Below are 23,484 nucleotides of genomic sequence, written 5' to 3'. Positions count from 1 at the left end.
GGGATGCCGATGCTTCAGGCCAGGGCGTTAACCCACTTAGCCACAGTGGTGGCCCCACTCTGCTTTGGTATTTATTATTTCCTTTCTACTAACTTTGACGTTGGTTTGTTTTCCTAAGTCCTTAAAATGCGTTGTCAGGTTGTTTGTTATCTTTCTGTTTTTGTTCATTTGTTTTTGATATAGACACTTATTTCTATAAACTCCCTAGTATTACTATTTATGTATCCTGTAAGTTTTGGTATGTTATGTTTCTTTTCATTAGTTTCAAAGATTAAATTTCTTGTTTGATTTCTTCAGTTACCTATTGTTCATTCAGAAATATATTGTTTAATCTCCATGTATTTGTATAATTTCTAGAGTTTTCTTTTGTTGTTGATTTCAGATTTTCTTCTATTGTGTTCAAACATACATATGATTTCAGTTTTAAAAAAATTTGTTGAGACTTTTTTGTGATCTACTGTATAGTCTGTCTTAGTGAATGTTCTATGTGCTAAAGAAAAGAATGTGTGGTTTTCAGTCATTGGGTTTTATGGTCTCTGATCCATTTAGTCTATATCATTTAAATTTGTTATTGTTTATTTCTTTTTTTGGACAATCTATCCTTTTATGAAAGTGGGGTGTTGAAGCCCCCTGCTATTATTGTGTTAGAGCTTATCTCTCTCTTTAGATCTAACAATGTTTGTTTTATAATGGTATACTAACACTAGGTGCATATACATTTACCAGTGTCACTTCTTGTTGAGTTGATTCCTTGCTCATTATATAATGAGTCTGTATCTTTTTACAGTTTTTGTCTTAAGGTTGGTTTTGTCTAATGTAAGTGAAGCTACTTCTCCTTGCTTTTGGTTTCTGTTTGTATAGAATATGTTTTTCCATCCTTTTACTTTCAGTCTGTGTGTGTTTTCTGTGGGTTTCTTGTGGATAGTTTATTGTTGGTTCTTGTTTTTAAACCAATCATCTAGTCTATCAACTGGGGCATTTAGTCCATTTATGTTCAGGGTGACTATTGATTGTAATTACTTGTCATTAAGATATTTTTTAATTTAATTTGAATATCCTTTGTTCTGTTTCTCATGTGTTTTATACTTCCACATGTTTTTTGATGGTTGTTAATCCTTTTGCTTCTCTGTTTAGATGTCTTAAAACATATTTTGTAAGGCTAATCTGGTGGTGATGAATTCCCTCAGGTTTTGCTTATCTTGGAAAGTCTTCATTTCTCCTTCATTCATAAAAGATAACATTGTTGGGTAAAGTATTCTTGATCGGCAGTTATTACAGCAATTTAAAAAATAATTTTATTTGAAAGGCAGAGAGAGAAAGATGTTGAAATCTAACTGCTGGTTTATTCCCCACATGCCCACTATAGCTAAGCCTGGGCCAAGGGCAGTGCTGGGTGCTTGGAGTTCCATCTGGATCGTTCTTGTGGGTGATAGGGACCAAAGTGTGTGAGGCAGGACTTGGACCCTGGCAATCTGATATGGGATGTGGGCATCTCAACTGGTGACTTCCCTACTGCACCAAATTCTGTCTGCTTTTTATTCAAAACTTGGAATATATCATTCCATTTTATCTTGGCCTGTAAGGTTCTGTTAAAAAATATGCTGTTAATCTAATGGGAATTACCTTAAGAGTCACCTGTTGAGTTATTCTTGCAAATTTTAGAATTCACTCTTTGTTGTACTTCTGAGAATTTGATAATAAGATGTTGCTGTATCTATTCTGGTTATGTCTATTTGGGGTTCTCTAGGCTTCCTGTAGTATGTCCGTACCATTCTCCAGATTGAAGAATTTTTTAGTGATTATTTCATTGAATAGACTTTCTTTCCTTTTTTTTTTTTTTTTTTTTTAAAGACACACACAGAGAGAGGGAGAGGCAAAGAGATCTTCCATCTGCTGGCTCACTGCCCAGATGGCTGCAGTGACTGGGGCTGGGCCAAGCCAGAGCCAGGAGCTTCTCTGAGTCCTCCCATGTGGATGTCAGGAGCCCAAGTACTCAGACCATCCTCTGCTGCTTTCCCAGGCCATCAGCAGGGAGCTGGATTGGAAGTAGAGCAGCTGGAACATGACCTGGTACCCAAATGGGATGCCAGCATTGCAGGCAGCAGCTTGACCTGCTAGGCCACAGCACTGGTCCCCGTTGAATAGATTTTCTAAGCCTCTATGTCTTTCTCTCTTTGCTGTGAGGAGTTTCCACAATTCAAATATTTCTTTAGTGGTATCCAGAAGTTCTTGGAGGCTATTATCATTCTTTTTTCTTTTTCTTTCTCTTTTTCAGTTTGGAATATTTCAAAAGACCTGTCTTAAAAATCAGATATTCTTTCTTTGCTTGATGTAATGTGCTGTTGAGGCTTTCAACATGGTTTTGATTTGAATTTTATCCAAATGTGCTCTGCTTGTGTTTCCTTTTTTAGTTAAATATTTTAAATTATTCTTTTTATCGCATTCAGCTTTTAACAGCTATTCTAGATATTGCTACATGAGTTTTGAAATAGTGAAGTCTAATATAAATTGTTACATCTGCTATTCCTGGACAATAGATATGTTAAAAACTTTAATTCTGTTTATCTTACACCTGTCTTTTATTTTTTATATATATTTAAAAATTAACACACTTTCAGTGTTATTTTTATTGCCATTATTCATTTGTACTTACCTTCATATTTACCTTTTCTGTGGCTCTTCAGTTTGAATTTCAATGCTATTTCCTAGTATCATTTTCTTTCTATTATGAGAATTTTCTTTCAGTAATGAGTTCTTTTTGCCTTTCTGAAATCATCTTTTTAAATTTTCAACTTTTCAAGGATATTTTTATTTAAAAATAGATTTCTTGTTTGGCACATAGAATTTTTTAACAGTCACTCTATTGTTTCCTGCTGTTCATCATTTCTTTTGATGGTCATCTGTCAGTTTGTTGATGATTGATACTTTAAATGTGTGTTGTTGTTGTTGTTGTTGTTTTTTTTGTCTAGGTATTTTAAAAGTTTTCTTTGTTTTTTATGTTTAGCAGTTTGGCTATGACTTGCTTAGTGTTTTTCTTTGTGTTTTTATTCTGCCTGTGTTTACCAGGTTTCTTAAAGGTGTGATTTTATGTCTCATTAATGTTCAAAAATGTTTCATCATTGTCACTTCAAATTGATTCTTCCTAATTTTCTCTCTCCATCAGAAATTTTTATTATGTGTATTTTAGACCTTTTCAGTGGGTTCCATATGTCACTAATACCTTTACCATTTTGTGCTTTAGTTTAGCTTTTGCTTCTTGACCTGTGTTCCATTTTATGTTTGCTCTATTCAGTCTCCTGGGCACATCAAGTACTGACAACATGTTTGGGGAAATTTGGCTATGAAGAAGGGCAAAGATATACAAGCAGTAATTGGACCATAAGGGACTATAGAGGAGGGCTTTGTTATTGGACAGGACACACTGAGATGTGTTTATGTTATGATTAGAGTGTTTCAGTAGAGAGCAAAAATTAAAACTGTATGGAAAGGGAAAGGAAGGTTATTTTAAAATAAATATCTTTGAGGGGTTGGCATTGTGGTGCAGTGGGTTAAGCCATTGCCTGCAGTGTCAGCATCCCATATAGGCTCCTGTTTGAGTCCCAATTGCTCCACTTCTGGTCCAGCTCCCTGCAAATGCACTTGGGAAAGCAGAAGAAGATGGCCTAAGTCTTTGGTCATCTCTACCCACATGGGAGACCCAGATGGAGATCCAGGCTCCTGGCTTTACCCTTGCTCAGCCTTAGTCACTGGCCAACTGGGGAGTGAATCAGAGCATGGAAGATCTCCCTCTCTGTCTCTCGCTCGCTCTCTCTCTGCCTTTCAAATAAATAAATAAATCTTTAAAAAATGTCTTTGAGAAGGTGATAGAGAATGTAATCCAAAGCGTAATTGAGGGTGTTCTTCTTTAGTGGGAATGGGACATAGGGAGTATAGGCATTGATGCATGTCTTATCAGTAGTCTTGTGAGATGGAATTGTTAACTTGCCAAGGACAATCTGCAGATGTTATGTTCTAGAATCTCTCTCTCTCTCTCTCCCTCCCTCTCCCTCTCCTCCCCTTTCCTCTCTTCCTCTGTGTATGTATGAGAGAGAGAGAAACAGACAGACAGACAGACACACACACACACACACACACACAGTGTGAAAGGGAGCTATATGGAGAAAATGAGAATGAAAAGTGAAGTGGATGGTAGACTGCATTTGTATTGACTTGTCTTCAGTGATAATTACCTTTATTTCCTAGGGTACTGACATATTATATTGCAATTTTAAAGAACTATTTAAATGTTTACTGTGTTTTTTTTTAATCTAGTGATAAGTTTGTACTATATATTTAATCAGCTAATTATTTATTTTGCATTTTAAATTCTTAGTATTTTAAATTGAATATCAAATTTTGTTAAACATATCTTCTCATTTTTGTTTTACAGTTTTGTACTGGTCTACCACAATCATGTTTCGGAATAGTCTCAAGATGCTTCTTACTGGTGGGAAATCAAGTCGTAAAAACAGGTCAAGTGGTAAGTGACTGTGCTACATTTATTCTGTGATATTTTAGAATTAAAAGTTCTTTTAGGGCCGGCACCGCGGCACAATAGGCTAATCCTCCACCTAGTGGCGGCGGCACACTGGGTTCTAGTCCCGGTCGGGGTGCCGGATTCTGTCCCAGGTGCCCCTCTTCCAGGCCAGATCTCTGCTGTGGCCTGGGAAGGCAGTGGAGGATGGCCCAGGTGCTTGGGCCCTGCACCCCATGGGAGACCAGGATGGGTACCTGGCTCCTGCCTTCAGATCAGCGCGATGCGCCGGCCGCAGCACGCCGGCCGCAGCGGCCATTGGAGGGTGAACCAATGGCAAAAAGAAGACCTTTCTCTCTGTCTCTCTCTCTCTCTCACTATCCACTCTGCCTGTCCCCCAAAAAAAAAAAAAAAAAAAAAAAAACAGTTCTTTTAGGAATCTAAATTAATGTTGTAATACTTTTTAAATTATTAAATGTTTTATTTAATTTAGAAAAAAATTTATATTCCTATAGGTTATCATGTGCTTTATTAAGGGGAAGGAACACTGATCAGGAACAGTCAAGTGAAAGACTTTGTGAAAGAAAAATGTGTTTTCCTCAAGTATGAGAGAGTAATATTTTTGAACATCGCATAAAAAACCCTCCAGAACTAATTTATTTTTTAAATTAACGTGAAATTATTGCAATCCTAGGTACTTTTGGGGGAGGGGAAGCTATAAAAATAGGAACTATTTCCAAAGGTCTATAACGTGAGTAGTTTTACAGCCATTAGAGTAAAGTTTATGCATTTTAGATTTTTGTTTTTGTTTTTCAAGAACACAGAAATAAATCTCAGATTTTTAATATAAGTAAAATAATCAAAACTATTTGTATATATGAAGGCACTTCACAAAGTTCATGGAAAAGGTGTATTGTAAGAAAAGTGTGCATGCATTTAAAAAAATTGGGGGGCCAAAATAAGCTTACTTTTTAATTCTGTTTGTTTATGCGCATTTTGAACTATTCTTGTATGTATATTAACAAGATATGTAATAGAGTATTGTTTTGTTAATATGTGGTAGACTTTTATTCTTTATAATCTTTTCAACTTCTTAATTTTTTGCAGTTTGTAAATATTGCTAGTATATTCATTATCATTTATTTCAAAGTGTTTCTAATTCCCATTATAATTTCTTTTTGACCTATAAATATTTAATAGTGTACTTATTAATTTTCAAACAGTTGATGAGTTCTTGATTATCTTAATATGAGGAAAATCTCCTCTTCACCAACTAAAGGAAGCTATTTTTCCGTCTACTACTCACACTAACAGTTCTGGCCACCAAATATATGTCCTCCTCCTCACCCCATCTCTCTGTCAATTCATTTTAATTCTCTGGTGGTTACTGACTGGATGTTTTATAATTAAATTCAGTTCTGATGTTTTCTAAACCTGGAGTTGTGTGCAGACCCCACACAAGTTACAGCCACAGTTCCACAAGACTACCTACTCTCCCACTTCAGATGCCAGTCGTAAGTGGCAGGTCTTCAGGTACCCACCCAATCTGTCCAATTTTGTTATAAATTGGAGGTTTCCATGGCCCCCTTCTCATGTTCACTCACATACTAGAAAGGCTCATAGAACTCAGGAAAACAGTTTACTTGTGATATTACAGGAACAATGAGATGAAGAGATGGGTAGGGCAGTGTATGGGGTAAGAGGTACTGAGCTTCTGTGCCCTTTTTGGGTGTTCCACTTTCCCCAAACCTTCACATGTTCCTCAGTACAGAAGCCTCCCAAATCCCATCCTTGTGGGTTTTTATGGAGGCTTCATTGTAAAGCCATGATTGATTAAATTACTGCCCGTTAGTGATGAGCTCATTCAGCGCTTCTTCCCTCCTCAGAGGTCAGAGGGTAAGGCTGAAGCTTCCAACCCTTCAATCACATGGTTGACTCCCCTGGCAGCCAGCTCTCTTCCTGCAGTCATCTAGTTAGTGTACAGATGTGCTGCTCAGCACTTTAGAGATTCCAAAAGTTTTAGAGCAATGTGCCAGGAAACACGACCGAAACCAATCACATATATGCTTTTTATTATGTCACGCTTTTATTATTTAATGCTAGTTAAGTTGTACCATTATCAGTGATTCTAGTCTGTATTATTTTATTCTTTTGGCATTTATTGAGATTTTATAGTTCATCATGTGGTCAGTTTAGGTGAATGTTTTCAGTATTCCTGAAAATAACGAGAATCATGTAGCTTTTAGATGCAATTTAGGTCAATTTTGTTAGGGATGGCTCTTAAAATATTTAATAATCCTATTCAAAAAATTATTTATTAAGAAACATGTGAAAAAATACCACACTATGATTATGGAGTATATACTTTTCTTCTAGTTTCTTATAGTTTTTCTTTATGTATATGTAAATATTTATTTATTTATTTATTTGAAAGGTAGAGTTACTCGCCGGCGCCGTGGCTTACTAGACTAATCCTCCGCCTGAGGCACCGGCACCCAGGGTTCTAGTCCTGGTTGGGGCGCCGGTTCTGTCCCGGTTGCTCCTCTTCCAGTCCAGCTCTCTGCTGGGACCTGGGAGTGCAGTGGAGGATGGCCCAAGTGCTTGGGCCCTGCACCCACATGGGAGACCAGGAGGCAGCACCTGGCTCCTGGCTTCAGATTGGCGCAGTGCGCCGGCCATAGCAACTATTTGGGGGGTGAACCAATGGAAGGAAGAGTTTTCTGTCTCTTTCTCTCTCACTGTCTAACTCTGCCTGTCAAAAAAAAAAAAAAAAAAAAAAAAAGAAAGAAAGAAAGAAAGAAAAAAAAAAAGGTAGAGTTACAGAGAGAGAGACAGAGAGAATGGTTTTCCATTCTCTGGTTCACTCCACAAATGGTTGCAATAGCTGGACCTGGGCCAGTCCAATGCCAGGAGCCAGGAGCTTCTTCTGCACCCATGTGGGTGCAGGGGCCCAAGCACTTGGGCCATCTTGTACTGCTTTCCCGGGCCATAGCAGAGAGCTGGATCGTAAGAGGAACAGCTGGCACTAGAACCTGTGCCTACGTGGGATGCCAGCACTGCAGGCGGAGGCTTAGCCCACTATGCCACAGCACTGGCCACTTCTTTATATATTTAGGAAGCTGTCTTATTAGGTCCATTCACATTGAGGATTGTTATATTCTTCTTGTATGTTAATTATTTTAGCATCATGGTGTATCCCTCTTTATTTCTTTTCCTTGAAAGCTGACTTGTCTGATATTAATATAGCTACCTCAACTTTCTTTTGAATAGCATTTGCAAGATATGAAGTGCTTCATTCTTTTGCTTTCTATAGTTCTATATGCTTAATGTATTAATTGTATAGAACTAGGTTTTCTTTTTATAATTCAGACATGTTTTTTCTCTTAAGGAAGCCTTAAGAGATTAATTCGGTGAGTGATATATTTGGATTTTGGTGTAATGCATTTTGTGTGCTCTCTTTGTATTTTTCCTACATGATCCATGCTTATTTCTCTTTTCTTTGGTCTTAGTTGGTGTTTTGTTGCCTTCTTGGATAATGCAAGAAGTTTAGATTCTTTTCACCTATTTGTATTTTAAGCTCCAACAAGATACTGTTTTTGTTTTATGAAGATGCTGTTACTTACATTTACCCATATATTTGGCCTTTCCATTAATTTTCATTCTTTTCTGCCATCCCTTTCTTTTTGTTTGAAGAATAACCATTAAAATTCCCATTAGTGTGGAATCATACAGCGAACTTACTTTGCTTTTGTTTTATCAAAATGTTTTTATTTGGGAAAGGGTATTTAGCCTATCTGTTAAGTACTGCCCAAGTTCCACATTGGAATAGCTGGGTTCTGTTCCTGGCTCTGATTCTGGCAGGAACCTAATCAGTTGAGCTGCCTCCCAGAGTGTGCATCAGCAGGAAGCTGGAGTCAAGAATGGAGCTGAATTTTGAACCTAGACACTCCCATATGGGAGGCAGGCCTCTTAGCTGCTAGGCCAGATACCCTCTCTCCCTCCCTCTATCTTTCCCCCATAGCTTTTTTTTTTAAGACTTATTTATTTATTTGAAAGAGAGAGAGATAGAGGGAGAGATAGAGGGAGGGGGAGGGGCAGGGGCAGGGGCAGGGGCAGATCTTCCATCCACTAGTTCACTCCCTAGTTGGCTGCAACTGCCAGAGCTGTCCAAGCCAAAGCTAGGAGCCAGGAGCTTCATCTGGGTCTCCCATGTGAGTGGCAGGGGCCCAAATACTTGGCCCTATTCCGCTACTTTCCCAGGCCAATAGAGGGAGCTGGATTGAAAGTGGAGCATCCAGGACACGAGCCGTCACCCATATGTGATAGCAGTATATCACAGGTGGCAGCTTTACCCACTCTGCCACAATACCACCCTACCCTCCCATAATGCTTATTCAGAAACTTTCTACTTTGTCCATCTTTTAATATCTTATATTTTCTGTATCCCTTTGATCATGACATTAACCCTGTCCAGAATAAACTTGGCATTTATACTTGAAACATTTTTTAAAAATCTTACTTAATCATGAAAGTCCAACTTATATTTTATTATGGTTCCTAGTGGTCATTCTTTTGCTTCACCTGCTTGTTGCATGTATTCTTAGTGTAAAACTTAATAATGTAATGCTTTCTAATGTTTATAAACTTTCTAGAAATGCTTCCCAATATAGTTTATCCTAGCCTAAGGGTAAGGAATGTGTATTTCCTTTTCTTCCAGCAGCTGAACAAAGTTTGTAGTAAAATGTAATTAAAAGAGAAGTCTATTTTAGTATAGACATTGACATTGTGTATACTAATATCATTATTTCATTGAAAGAGAATGTGAGAGATCCTCAGCAAAGAGTAAATAGACTAATAACCACCTGTATCGGTGTGTACTCTCTGTCTCATAAAGGAAAAGGACTTTTGCACAGATGCCCTCATTTAGTCTGTGTACCAGATGAGAGATTAAAAAGTCTCTTTCAAGATTATTCAACTAATATGAAAAGAAACTGTTGAATTCACACTTTATACATACAGTTATCACTGAATAAATGAGACAGTTTAGTAGAATTAAGTCTAAACTGAGATCTGAAAACTGATTGTCTTTTCTTTGAAGTAGTAACTTGGATGTTAAGATTTTAAGTTGTTAAGGATTATACCAGAGCAGTAAATAGCCAAGAGTTTGGTGGCTTCTTGTGGCAGAGTATAGACAGACTTTATTTTTAAAATTGTGTCCTTTTTTTCCCTCTGTTCTAGTTTTTTTCATAGAAACATGAAATAAAGGTTCCAGTTATTTGTTATGGGATAATGTATCAGTTTCTTTTATGTTTTATTTGAAAAACTAATCATTATTAAATTGTAAACTAATTAATATTGGAATTTCCTATGCCTTTCCTAGTTATTAACTGTATGCTAATATATGATAAAGTTAAAAAATTAACTTTTTTTCATTGTATTTGAAAGGCAGAGAGAGACAGAGACAGCCAGCAACATCTTCTATCCAATGGTTCAATTCATTCCTCAAATGCCTGCAACAGCTGTGTCTGAGCCAGGCTGGAGCCAGGAACCTGCAGCTTAATATGGGTCTCCCACATGGGTGGCAGGAACCCAAGTACTTGAGCTACCATTTACTGCCTCCCAGGATGTTCATTAGCAGGAAACTTAAACCTGAAGTAGAGCTGAGACTTGAACCCAGGTATTCTGATTTGGTATGCAGGTATCTCAAGTGATGTCTTAACTACTGCACCAAACACCTGCTAATTAATTAGCTAATACTAATTAAAATTCTTCCTGAAGGAGAACACTGGTCTGTCCTTTTTTTTTTTTTTTTTTTTTTTTTTTTTTTTTTTTTTTTATTATTTGAAAGGCAGAAAGAGGGGGGAGGGGGAGGGGAAGAGAAAGAACATGCACTCACACACTACCTCCCATTAGCTGATTTAATCCCAAATGCCCACAAGGACTGGTCTCCCACATGGGTGGCAGAAGTACAGTGACTCAAGTCATCACTGCAGTCTGCCAAAGTCTACACTGGTGGGAAACTGGAGTCAGGAGTTGGAGCTGGGAACTGAACCTCAGTACTCTGATAGAAGACATGGGCGTCTAATCTGCTGAACTAATCACCTACTCCTTGATCTTTTTTTCTGCCCATATATACCTGTAATACTCATTGAAAGTGTTAAAGATTCTCAACTTGAGTGAGAATATAGGAAAGCTAGAATTAGAAGATTGAAATTTGATAATACCTGCCTTCTAATTGTGGATGACTTCCCCATTTTCATTGGTTTGGGGTACAGAATTAGGAGATGGTTGAGTGAGGAATGGTAGAATGGAAATACAAATAATGAAGGCTATAGTGAGGAATTTCAAATATGAGATGCTAAACATACTCTTTAAATAAGAAACTGACATAAGTTGACTAAAAGCCCATGTCCTCCCATGATTCTGTGTCTATTCTTGATTACCTTTGACTTGATTTCCTATAACTCTGTACTTCTTGTTTTTGTTTGTGTGGGTTTTTTTTTCTTCTCAGCCTTGTTAGCCTTCTGCTTTAAGGCTTTTTTGTTTTAAAGATTTATTTTATTTGAAAGAGTTACAGAGAGGCAGAGGCAAAGGCAGAGAGGGAGAGAGAGAAGTCTTCCATCCACTGATTCGCTCTTTAACTCCCCAGCTGGCCACAACAGCCAGAGCAGGGCTGATCTGAAGCCAGGAGCCAGGAGCTTTTTCCGAGTTTCCCATGCAGGTGCAGGGACCCAAGGATTTGGACCATCCTCTATTGCTTTCCCAGGCCACAGCAAAGAGCTGGATCAGAAGTGGAGTAGCCAGGTCTTGAACCAACCCTCTTATGGGATGCCGGCACTTCAGGCAGTGGCTTTACCTGCTATGCCGTAGCTCCTTTTATGCTTGCTGTTCTCTATCCTATAATGGTATTTAACTCCCTTTATTTAGGTCATTATTCAGAAGTCAGCTTCTCAGTGGGGACTTCTCTCCTGGCCACCAGATCTAAGACTAACCACTTTATATCCCATTTTTATTTTGTCCTCAATTCTTTTTAATTTTGTCTTTACACTGGTGATCTTTTAAAACATCTTGTATTTTTCTCTCTTATCTATTATTATCTGTATTTCCTAATAGAACACAATTTTTGTGACAAATCCATCCTCTTTCCCACTGCTGTATCCTTTGCACCTGACACATAACAGATGTTCAGTAATATTTGCTTGATGAATCATTAATGTTTTAAGGATTATAACTCTGGCATCAGTGTATAGATTGAACTGCCATGATGAGATGCTAGTTGAGAGATGATGAAAATGAGTAAGAAAGGATTCTAGGAATAAAAAGAGGATACATAAGGAAGACTTTTTTTGAGGTAAAATAGATAGGATTTGGCTACTGGAATGATTTTGCTAAGTAGAAAGAATGGAAGGAAATAATTGCTGTTTAGAGAGATTGGCTAACTGGTGCATTCATTATTCCAGGTATCTATTAAATATACAGTGATCATATTGAATGAATAACTATCCAGAGATAAATTGTAACCTTTCAGGCTGAATTTTACTGTCAAATATAGTTTATTTAGCTCCATGTTTTTTGTTTGTTTGTTTGTTTTAACCATTCTCTGGGCTCCTTTGTAATTTATCCTTATTCCAGCTCTAGGATTAAGCTTCCCCAGGATTATCAGACAGTTTAATATTACAAGCCCTTTTAGCACAGCACTACAATATTTAAACCTAAAGATTGCGCCGGTGCCGCAGCTCACTAGGCTAATCCTCCGCCTAGCGGCGCCGGCACACCGGGTTCTAGTCCCGGTCGGGGCGCCGGATTCTGTCCCGGTTGCCCCTCTTCCAGGCCAGCTCTCTGCTGTGGCCCGGGAGTGCAGTGGAGGATGGCCCAAGTGCTTGGGCCCTGCAGCCCATGGGAGACCAGGATAAGTACCTGGCTCCTGCCATCGGATCAGCGCGGCGCACCGGCCGCAGCGGCCATTGGAGGGTGAACCAACTCTCTCTCTCACTGTCCACTCTGCCTGTCAAAAAAAAAAAAAAAAACCTAACGATTTCTTTTCCCCTGAATGTCTACTTTCATAGTTTGTTGTTTTCAAAATTTGCTTCTGGCAGTACTAGTGAAGAAGGAAAACAGAGAAAGCTATATAGGTCTTTTGCTGTCAGCACAAGCCCTTTTGTGGCTAATCTTCTCTAACTCAGAGAAGATAAATTTTCATTTTTTCATTTAGTTTCTCCCTCTCCTCAACTTATGCAAGGTGCTTGAGATTTAAAATAGTGATTTTTTTTTAGTACTAATTGAAGTTGCTTGATGAGACTACTTTCATAAATTAATTCAATCTTATATTATTTAAACAACAAAATTGTTTAAAAAGATTAAACCAAACATGTGAACTGGTAATTTACTTTGGATACTTGCTGCAGATCAGTTATTTTAAAAGGTTATCAGGTTATGCCACTTTTAATCTTAAATTCCTAAATTTGAGGGTGTGCAATGAAGAAAATATATTTGAGAAATAGATTCTCATTTCCAAAAATACGAATTTAAGCAATGTATTAAGTATGTCACTTTGTTCTTAATGATATGTTTTTCACAGAGCAAGTTTTGATACTAGTAATGCTCACACCAAGTCAAAATAATACATTATTTTAATACTGTCAAGTTTTTCATTAGGTCTTTTTTTCCTTAGAAAACTTTAAATATTTTAAATAAAAAAACTCTTGATTATAGATGTCACAGATGTACTTTTGCAAATTTGTGCTATTCTGTGCTATTCCCTGGTCTCTTCATATATAATATAATTATGCTCCCTTTTCCTTTTCTTTGATGTATGAGAATTCAATAAACATTCATATATATATACATATTAATGAAAAGTTCATTATAAAGCCAAGAAATGGATGAGATGTTAAAAGGAGAACAAACTTTCTTTTTTAAAGATTTATTTATTTTATTTAAAATGTGGAATTACACAGAGAGAGAGAGATCTTACATCACTGATATGCTCCACAAATGGCCACAATGTCTGGAGCTGGGCCAGACTGAAGCAAGGAGCCAGGAGCTTCCACCAGGTCTCCCATGTGGGTGTAGGGCCCTAAGCACATGTGCTGTTTTTCCCTGCTTTTCCAGGCGCACCAAGAGGGAGCCAGATTGGAAGTGGAGCAGCCGGGACTCAAACTGGCTCCCATATAGGATGTTGGTGCTTCAGACAGTGGCCTAACCTGCTATGCCACAGCACCATCTGCCAAAACTATTTTTAAAAAACTAGTTTTGTACAACAGCTATAGAACTCTTGTCCACTAGGATCTCCAAAATCTATTTCTGTAAATAGGAAACATTTTTAGTAAAAGTTTTTATTCCATACTTTAAAAAACTCCAAAATTAAAAATTTGACCTTAAACAAAACAGAAAGCCCTTCATATCCATGCCACACCCCATTTTCATAGATTTCTCCTGTTCTGATTTTATTTGATCACCTGGAGAAAATAGGCTTTTTCCAAATTTAGAGTGCTCTGACCTGGAGTCATGCTTTTCTTTCATTTGTTACTAAGTGTCTCATCACCAAAAATCCTAGTTCTTTAGAGGAGTTCCTAAGGGATTTTTAATGCATTACTGAGACAGAATATAAGCTGCTCATGTTTCTAAGCCAGGGATGAACAAGATGGATTTTATTTTTTCCTTTAATCTTAATTTTTAAATACTTTACACATAGTAAATTGAAGGAGCAAGTATCATTGAAAATATATTTACTATCAGAATGAGACTGAATGTTTGGCAAGAGTGGAAGAGACAAAACTTTACTACCTTCCTCTTAGGGCCTTCATCTCGGCTCCAGGTGTAAATGGATTTATGACAGTTAACAAGAGAAAAGATTTTTTCATATACATGGAAGCTCCCATAGGAAAATAGACTCAAAGCTGAGCTCTTGTTATTCGAAGCTGGACAAAGACTAGTAAATTGTGGTGAAAAGATTAAAGGGGCTTGGGCTAGGCCAGTTGACCCTAGTGAAGAGACTATGAAAATAAAGGTTAGTTTAGCAAGATTTTTGTGTACAAATTCCCTGTGGCTTCAACTCCTGATCTCTGATGACAAGAATGTTTCTTTTCTCCTGGCACACAGAGAGCACCTCTCATATTGGAATTTCATCTCCTTCTTTCAGGAAGAAAAAGGAAGGTCAGAGTGTCCTTCTTGCATCTGTTGTTTTTCAAGTGCCTTTAACTCAAAATAATCTGCCACCCTTCACATGGTAACTCCATGATTCAACAACTTTCTAATTAAATGTGTTTTGTAAAATAGTTAATGTAGTCAATAGGATATATCAATGAAGTAGTATAAAAGATAAGATGATAAAGACATAACACCAATTCTATTTCTATAAAAATAATTTTATTATCCATAGAAGTTTGTATTATTGACATATCCTTTACTTACATATATGAAGATTTCAGCTTGAAAAAATACTTGTTAATCTCTACATACAATTAATTCAGATGCAGCATATATTTATTAAATGTTTATTGTGTACTATGTTAAGTGAAGTTATCAGAATTATACATCTATTACACTCAGTGTGCCTTAGCTTGAAATTTGTGTGAAATTTGATTATTTGAGGTGATTTCCTTTTTGTTTACTAAATATTTTATTTTGGGGAGCCTATAGTTTTTTTAGGGAAACACTTGATAAGCAGTATTTATAGTTATTGTAAAACTGCTCAGATAGTAGTCTTTGCCAGACCAAGGGTGTTACTGGGAACAGAGGTAGCTCTTATCCATTTGTATCTTTGTTGCATAGCATAATATTTCATTATAAATATTTATTAATTGGCATGAATTTTCTAAAAAAAGTCACACTGTTCCAATCTTATACCTTTTTATTTTGAGAAATTAAATATTAGTAGTTTTGAATAATTTTTATTTAACTTAGCACCCCTTTAGAATAGTGCTGTCAGAACATTCTATTTTGATTGATATATTTTATGAATCTAAATCGTCCAGTGCTATAATGAAAGAACTTGGCACTACCTCCAAATCTGGTTCATTAGTTTACTCTGCCAGGATGTTCTAGTGCCTGGTGTCTGTAGGAGTTGTGATGCATGCTGAGGATGATCCCTACTCTCAGAAAGCTCTGGCTCTTAACAAAAAAGGAGAGATTTCTAACCCAACAGTGACAGTGCAAGTAGAGAGTAGACACAGAGGGTAGGAGCATAGCAAGTTGAATTTTGAAGGATGAGTAGGAGTTAGGGGTCCAAACACAGATAAGAGACTACATGGTCCTTCCTGGTGACTGTAAGAATTATCATAATTTCTGGGACCTGGCTTGAGTTAGGATGTTGCTAAAAATAAAATGAATCTGTTAATGGCACATTTTATATGCCATGCTAAGAGTTTGGATTATATTCTTAATACTGTAAGAGAGTCACTGCAGGATTTTAAACTGGTAAATAAGGTGTCGCTCCCCGTCTTCGTGGAGGAACAACACAGGACCCTGCGTTGTTCTTTCGTCTGCTCGGCCCTCCCCGGGTTTGCTGCTGGTTCTTCCCGGGTTGGCTACCGTCCCTTCCACCTCCGTGGAAGGGCAGTTCCCCCTGCCACATTCCCCACTTCCGCGGGGGAGCGGCACACCGCCGGCCGGCTCTCTCGGGGGCTGCACAGGTGTTCCTTCAGATAGATGTTCCCCTTAGATGTTCCTGGTGCATGTTGTCTCTCTCCTCCTTTATAGTCCTTCCACCAATCCCAACTCTGCTACCCACACGCCGAGTACGCTGCTCTCCTCCAATCAGGAGCAGGTCCTACAGTTTATTGGTTGAATTGGAGGCAGCTGCATAGAAGCTGTTTCTCCCTTCTCAGCGCCATATTGTGGGAGAGCAGATGCATAGAATAAGTCTTAATTCCAGTAACTTAGTCTAGTCCGAGTTGCTCCCAGTTGCTCCCCACAATAAGGAAGATATATTTTTTAAGATTTATTTTTATTTATTTGAAAGAGTTACAAAGGGAGGTAGAGACAGAGAGAGAGAGAGAGGTCTTCCATCCGCTGGTTCACTCCCCAGATGGCCACAACGGCTAGAGTAGCACTGATCTGCAGCCAGGAGCCAGGAGCTTCTTTGGGGTCTCCCACATGGGTGCAGGGGCCCAAGGACTTGGGCCATTTTGTACTGCTTTCCCAGGCCATAGCAGAGAGCTGGATTGGAAGAGGAGCAGCGGGGACTAGAACCAACGCCCATATGGGATGCCAGTGCTTCAGGCCAGGGCTTTAACCCACTGTGCCACAGCGCTGGCCCCAATAAGGAAGACTTTAACATTTAAACTCAATCTTCCTGATTTATTAAATTGGAAACTTTTAGAGGAAATGACTCATGTTATTGCTTAAATTTGATTAGATCCTTTGTAGTCTCTTCCCTGGTCAGTTTTATTTGCTATTGTAGTAGTTAGAATGATTAGAATTATGAAAGATCTAACTTAAAATGACTCTGACTGAGATGATAAAGAGGATTTGTAAGTTCACATTACTAAGAATTACAAAAGTAGGAAGGATACAGATTAGTTAATTCCGAAGCTCAACAGCATCATCAAATACTCAGTTTCCTTCCCTCTTTCTGTGCTATTTTCTGCATATTGGTTATTCTCAGATTTGTCCTTACATAGCTGCAAGAAAACTGCAGTACCTTTAGCTTCCATGTCTGTACACAGCAGAGTTCAAAGATTGATAGAACAACTGATCACTTCGTGAATCCTTTTTTTTGTATTTTATTTTTAAGATTTATTTATTTGGAAGTCAGTTACAGAGAGTGAGATCTTCCACTGGTTTACTCTCTAGATGGCCACAACAACCAGAGGTAGGCCAGGCCAAAGCCAGGAACCAAGAGTTTCAACCAGGTTTCCCAGGTGGGTGCAGGGGCCCACACACTTGGGCCAACTTTGGCTGCTTTTCCCAGGCCGCTAGCAAGGACCTGGATCAGAAATGGAGCAGCTGGGACATAAACTGGTGTCCATATGGGATGCTGGCATCACAGTTGGCAGTTTTACCCACCCTAACACAATGCTGGCCTCCATGGGTACTTTTTTAATGTTTAGGAAAACTACTGAAAGTCACCCTCCCCATTCATCTCACATCTCATTGGCCAAATTATATCCTGAAACCTGAAACCAATGAAGGAATGGATGTACAGATGTTGTTACTAATATTCATTTATTAATCAGAGTTCACCTCCTGAGGCTACAGAGAGAAACAGTCTCCCTTGTAGCAAATACCTGAAATAAAGTCAAGTTCTATTAGCATGAAAGAAGGGGTTCAATAGGTAATTTATGGAGTTGGCCACTTTGTTTTTCTAACCTAGTTATGGGTTTTATTTATTTATTATTATTTTTTAGAATATTATTTTCTTTTTAAAGTTTTTTTTTATTTTTTTTAAAGATTCATTTATTTTATTAGGAAGACAGAGTTACAGAGAAAGGAGAGACAGAGAATAAGAGATCTTCCATCTACTGATTCACTCCCCAAATGGCCACAACAGCCAGAGTTGGGCTGATCTGAAGCCAAGAGCTTCTTTCAGGTCTCCCACATGGGTGCCAGGGCCCAAACACTTGGGCCATCCTCCACTGCTTTCCCAGGCCCTTAGCAGGGAGCTGGATGGGAAGTGGAGCAGCTGGTACTGGAACTGGCATCCATATGGGATGCTGGTGCTGTAGGTGGAGGCTTAACCTACTATACCACAGTGCCAGCCTCATTTTGTTAGTTTTTAAAGACCTATTTATTTATTTGAAAGGCAGAATGACAGAGAGTAAGAGAGGAGGAGTGAGAGAAAGAGATCTTCCATCCATTGGTTCACTCCCCAAATGGCACAACAGCTGGGACTGAGCCAGGCTGAAGCCATGAGCCAGGAAATCCATCCCACTGTCCGTGTAGGTAGCAGAGGTCCATGCATGTGGGCCTCCTCCTACTTCTTTCCCAGGTGCTTTAGCAGGGAGCTGGATGGAAGTGGAGCAATTAGGAATGGAACTAGCACTCCTATATGGCATGCCCACATTGCATGCAGGGGCTATCACTCTGCACCACAATGCCTGCCTGTATTTGTTTACTTTTTTTTTTTTTTTTTTTTTTTGACAGGCAGAGTGGACAGTGAGAGAGAGAGACAGAAGACAGAGAGAAAGGTCCTCCTTTTGCTGTTGGTTCACCCTCCATTGGCCGCTGTGGCTGGCGCGCTGCGGCTGGCGCACCGCGCTGATCCGATGGCAGGAGCCAGGTACCCATCCTGGTCTCCCATGGGGTGCAGGGCCCAAGCACTTGGGCCGTCCTCCACTGCACTCCCTGGCCACAGCAGAGAGCTGGCCTGGAAGAGGGGCAACCGGGACAGAATCCGGCGCCCCAACCGGGACTAGAACCCGGTGTGCCGGCGCCGCAAGGTGGAGGATTAGCCTAGTGAGCCGCGGTGCCGGCCCATATTTGTTTACTTTAAAAATTGTTATTCCAATACCAAGTGTTAGAAAGACAAGCCAAGATTTGCCCAAATGTAGGGAAATAAGACCTCCATAAGTTAAGAATACTGTTAAGAATACTGACTCTTTTAATTAAAAAATTTTGAGGGTGTAGGCATTGTGGCACAGTGAGTTAAAATGCCATTTGGGATACCTGCCTCCCTTTTCAGAGTGCTGGTTTGAGTCTTGGCTGCTTCAGTCCAGCATCCTGTTAATGTATCCTGGAGGCAACAAATGATGGCTCAGGTGTTTGGGCTCCTGCCACCGACATGGGAGACCTAGATGCATTTCTGGGCTCCTGGCTTTGGCATGGCCCAGTCTTGGCTGCGTGGGCATTTTGGGAGTAGACCAGTGGATGACCTGTCTGTGTGCACTCCCTCACTGTTGCTCTGCCTTTCAAGTAGATGAAAATAAATATTTAAAATGTTAAAAAAATTTATTAGAGAAAGAAAAAATGGGAGAAAGACAGACAGAGGGGCACCTGTTTGTTCATTCCAAAAATGCCTGCAATAACTGGAGCCAGGAGCTGGGAATTCAATCCAAGTATCCCATATGGGTGACAGGGACTTGTCAACTTAAGCCTAATGCTTCTCAGGTTTTACATTGGCATAAAATTGGAATTGAGATGGAAGTTTGTAAGAATATAGAATTGACATAATATAAATCAATCTCCCTGAATCTAACTACTTTGAAGTTCTTAAAAGACCTGGTTTCTGACCTGCAAAGATGAGAAGTCAATCCCAAATCATAGAATTTTAGAATGAGAGAACCTGCCTGGGAAGTCAATTAATTGATCATCCTAGAAGATAGATTTCTGTAACTGTTCTTGATTAGGGCAATTCTTTTCTACTCTGGAATGGAAATGGATGGTTTATTTGCTCTTACTTTTCTACTAAAGATTTCTTTTAATGACATGAATCTTTTTTTGTGCCTTTAAAAGGCCAACTTTTTTTCAAACTCAAGTATTTGGAACATATTTTTCTGCTTTTTCCTTTTTCCTTTTTTTGAGGAGGGGGGACTGTTATCTTACATCCTAACCACAAAATAATTGGCTGAGGATGGTTAGTGGGGGAAAGATAATATTGAAGAAAATAAGATTTTTTTTCCCAAATAATACCTTCTTGTATCTTTTTGCTCCAAAAATTTACCCCATACTTTATTCTGTTACTTATGGTTATTATTCATGTATTAGTCAGTGCAGCAATTTTTAACTGTAGAAGATTGTGTTCCTTTGCCATTCTATTTTGTTTCCAACTTCAAGACTTATGGAAGACCACTAGTAGATCTTTCTGTTAATCTTCCAGTGGCTTTATTATAAGGTACTATTAGATACTACTTAAATACTTCTTTCCTCCTCCCCTCTCTGTTGTCTTTACACCTCCAGTTACATAATGAGTACCTACTGTGGGCCAGAGGAAATATAGGCTATAGTTTATTTAAAAATAAAAGACATGGTCTCTAACATATTGTACCATATGGAATAAGTAAACTGATACTATTGAACTATGATGTGAGAAGTATTATGATAAAATTATACACAGGACACCCCTGGAATTCAGAGGAAGGATTCCATCTCAGACTGAAGGGAGATGCAATGATTCTCACAGGAGTTGACTCACAGGCTGGTTTTAGTACAGGCACCAAGGTGGGGTTGCTGAATCTGTTCTTGTTTCCAAATCCATTTTCCTGTGGGTAGGTTAACTCTGGCCTAACTTAGGTCTAGTGAATGCCCTGCACAAAGCAATCACACTTTGGTATAGGGTTTGGGGAAGTCTCAATATGAATTAGGCAGCCATTCTAGCAAAGGTCAGTTGTGACAGAGGAGGGTAGTAAATTAGTAGATGGCAGTGAGAGTTGATAAAAAGCAGTTACAAAACAAGGTAGACAAAATAACCCATGTCATCTTTAGTTGCTATTGCAGCAGCAGATATGAGCTAAAAGTTAGTGAGGGTCTGTCTGCATTAAATAGAATGGTAGTGGAGATGGCGAGATATCTAGGAAGGATTGACTGAGCTTGATGCTTGATTGGGTGTAAGCCAGGTGAAGAAGGCACTGTAGTCATTTTTTTATTCATTCAACAAAAAATATTTACTGATTGTTTGCTGTGTGCTAAATAGAATTAGAGCTAGTGGGCATATCAACAGTGCTATAGTTCATGTTACTGAAAAGAAAAACTTTTTCTAAACTTCCAGACTTCTGACACCAAATGTGTGTGTTTCCCCCTCACATTAAGCAATTCTCCAATTCCTTCAGAAATGAACTGGGTGTCCTACAGTTAAGTTCTGACATTACCCAGACCCTGCAGGTTAAAAACTGAGTCCTACCAGACTGCTTCCCACTTAAGATGCCAATGGCAAGTACAGGCTCCAGTTCTTTTGCTTTTTAGCTATACATTGAGAATTTCCCAACTCCTTTCATGGGCTCACAATTTGTTAGAACAACTCACAGAACTCAAGAATAATGTGTTTACTAGTTTTTTTTTTTCCATAAAGGATATTTCAGAGATACTTATGAATAGCCAGATGAAAAAGTACTGAGGATGAAGTCTGAAAGGGTCCTGAGCACAGGACCATTGTGTTGGGGTGAAGCAGCCTCCCAGCATGTGAATGTATTTATCAACCCTGAAAGCTCTCTCTACCTCATTGGTTAGGGTTGTTATGGAGGTTCTATTACTGCCATTGACCATTAGTGATTGAGCACTGTCTGTAGTCATTTTCTCCTCCCTAGATGTTGGTGAGTAGAGTTTAGTTCCCTTTGATCACATGGTTGGTCCTCTGGCAATCTGCCCCCACGCTGAAGCTATGCAGGGGCTTTCAGCCCCCAGTCATCTCCTTAATATAAAAAGATAATCTTATCACTCCCTGTCATAATATCTTAAGGGTTTTAGAAGCCCTGGTGTTTATAACCAGGGGATTAAGACCAAAAGTTGTTGTTAGAAGGTGCTCTTCTCACCCTTCACTCAGGAAATGACAAGGGTTGAAGGTGCAGAGAACAAATAAGTATCTCTTATTATGTTACACTGTCCTAACCAGCTAGCTCAAAGAACTTACATTCAAAGGTGATACTATGTTTGTGACTTGGGTGACTGGGTGAATGGTGCCATTCACTTTTCAAGATAAGTCTGAGGTGATGATGGGATAACCAGGGGAGCAGGCAAAGGAAGAGATGTGGAATTCGAAGCCCTAGCCACCCAACAATGCTTGAAGTTTTTAAAAATTATAAGGTAAATTTTACTCTGGGTGGGTGTGTGTATGCACTTCTGTGACATGTCTATATATGGTACATGTTACATCATGATTTCCTTTTCTATTCCCATCCCTCTCCTATCCCTAACCCTAGAAACCAATGAGCTATTATCCATCCCATAGTTTTCTTACTGTGAGAATGTCGTATAAGTAGAATAATGTTTGTGTGACCTTTTAATACTGACTTATTTCACTTGACATAATGCCTTTGAGAGTCAACCAAGTTGTTGCATAAAGCAATAGTTTGTTCCTTTTTACTGTTGAGTGGTGTGCTACTATATGAATATATCGGAGTTTGTTCATAAACCCTATGAAGAATATTTGGGTTCTTTCCAATTCTTGGTGATTATGAATGGAACCCCTATAACATTCATGTACGGGTTTTTGTGTAAACATAAGTTTTTATATTTCTACAGTAAATCCCTAGGAATGGATTTTTGTGTATGTTAGGTATATTTTTAACTTTGTACGAAGCTATCAAGCTGTTTTCCAGAGTGACTACTATTTTTTTCTCACCAGCAATGTATGAGAGTTCACGTTGGTCCACATCCATGGTTGTACTTTGTATTGTCAGTTTATTAAAAAAAAAAAGCCCTTCTATTAATTCTGTAGTAGTGACACATTGTGGTTTTCGTTTGCATTTCTCTCCTGGCAATTGAGCGTCTTTTGATGTGCTTACTTGTATTTCATCTATCCTCTAGTATGAAGTGGCTTTTCAGATCTTTTCCCCAATTTTTTCATTAGATTGTTTTCTTACTATTGATTTTTGAAAAAAAAAATTCATTGTATATTCTAGATACAAGTCCATTTTTGGATATGTATTTATTTTTCTTAGTGTTTGATGAAGTTAAATTTATCATTTTTTCTTCGAAAATTTTTTCGTTAATATAAGCTGAACAGATTTCATGTATTTCATATATACAGATTTAAGAGCATAATATGGGTCCTGAAAACATTATTATTATCATCTCCATGACCACTGTCACCATCACTATTACCGTGTATCCCGTCAGATAGTGAGCATGGCAGCATTGAGTTCTTGGATTTTCAAGAGATTAATTCTAAAGAAAGATGTAAGGACAGGGGTTTTGATGTAACAAGTTAAGTCATCACTTGAAATGCCCACACTCCCTTATCAAAGTGCCTGGGTATTGAATCCCTGCCATCCATGTGGGAGACCCAGGTGAAGTTTCTGTCTATTGGCTTCAGCCTGGCCTAGCCCTAGCTGTTTTATGCATTTAGGAAATGAACCGAGATCACTGTCTCTCCTTCT

At 38.6% G+C, this 23,484-nt stretch overlaps 1 protein-coding gene across 22 annotated transcripts in view; it reads left to right on the top strand.

The window, feature by feature from the left end:
• The window catches only part of TANC2 (tetratricopeptide repeat, ankyrin repeat and coiled-coil containing 2), a 439,275-nt gene that overhangs the window by 56,007 nt on the left and 359,784 nt on the right, over window positions 1-23,484 (top strand). For 20 of the 22 annotated variants that reach the window (XR_007911352.3, XM_051825098.3, XM_051825097.3 and 17 more), the window contains one exon: window positions 4,430-4,519. Coding sequence is in view for 19 of the 22 variants with exons in the window: in XM_051825098.3 (XP_051681058.1) it covers window positions 4,453-4,519 (67 nt within the window). In the remaining 3 variants the exon portion in view is untranslated. Of the gene's footprint in view, window positions 1-4,429; window positions 4,520-14,654; window positions 14,742-23,484 lie in introns of all 22 variants that reach the window. The other 2 variants (XM_070060501.2, XM_051825094.3) reach the window with 1 other exon arrangement.

Source organism: Oryctolagus cuniculus, chromosome 17, assembly GCF_051225735.1.
Source record: "Oryctolagus cuniculus isolate XC-2025 breed Fujian yellow rabbit chromosome 17, ASM5122573v1, whole genome shotgun sequence".
In the NCBI taxonomy this organism is placed as follows: Eukaryota; Metazoa; Chordata; class Mammalia; order Lagomorpha; family Leporidae; genus Oryctolagus; species Oryctolagus cuniculus.
Note: the sequence above shows the minus strand (reverse complement) of the source record. Positions and strands in the feature narration are given on the sequence as shown.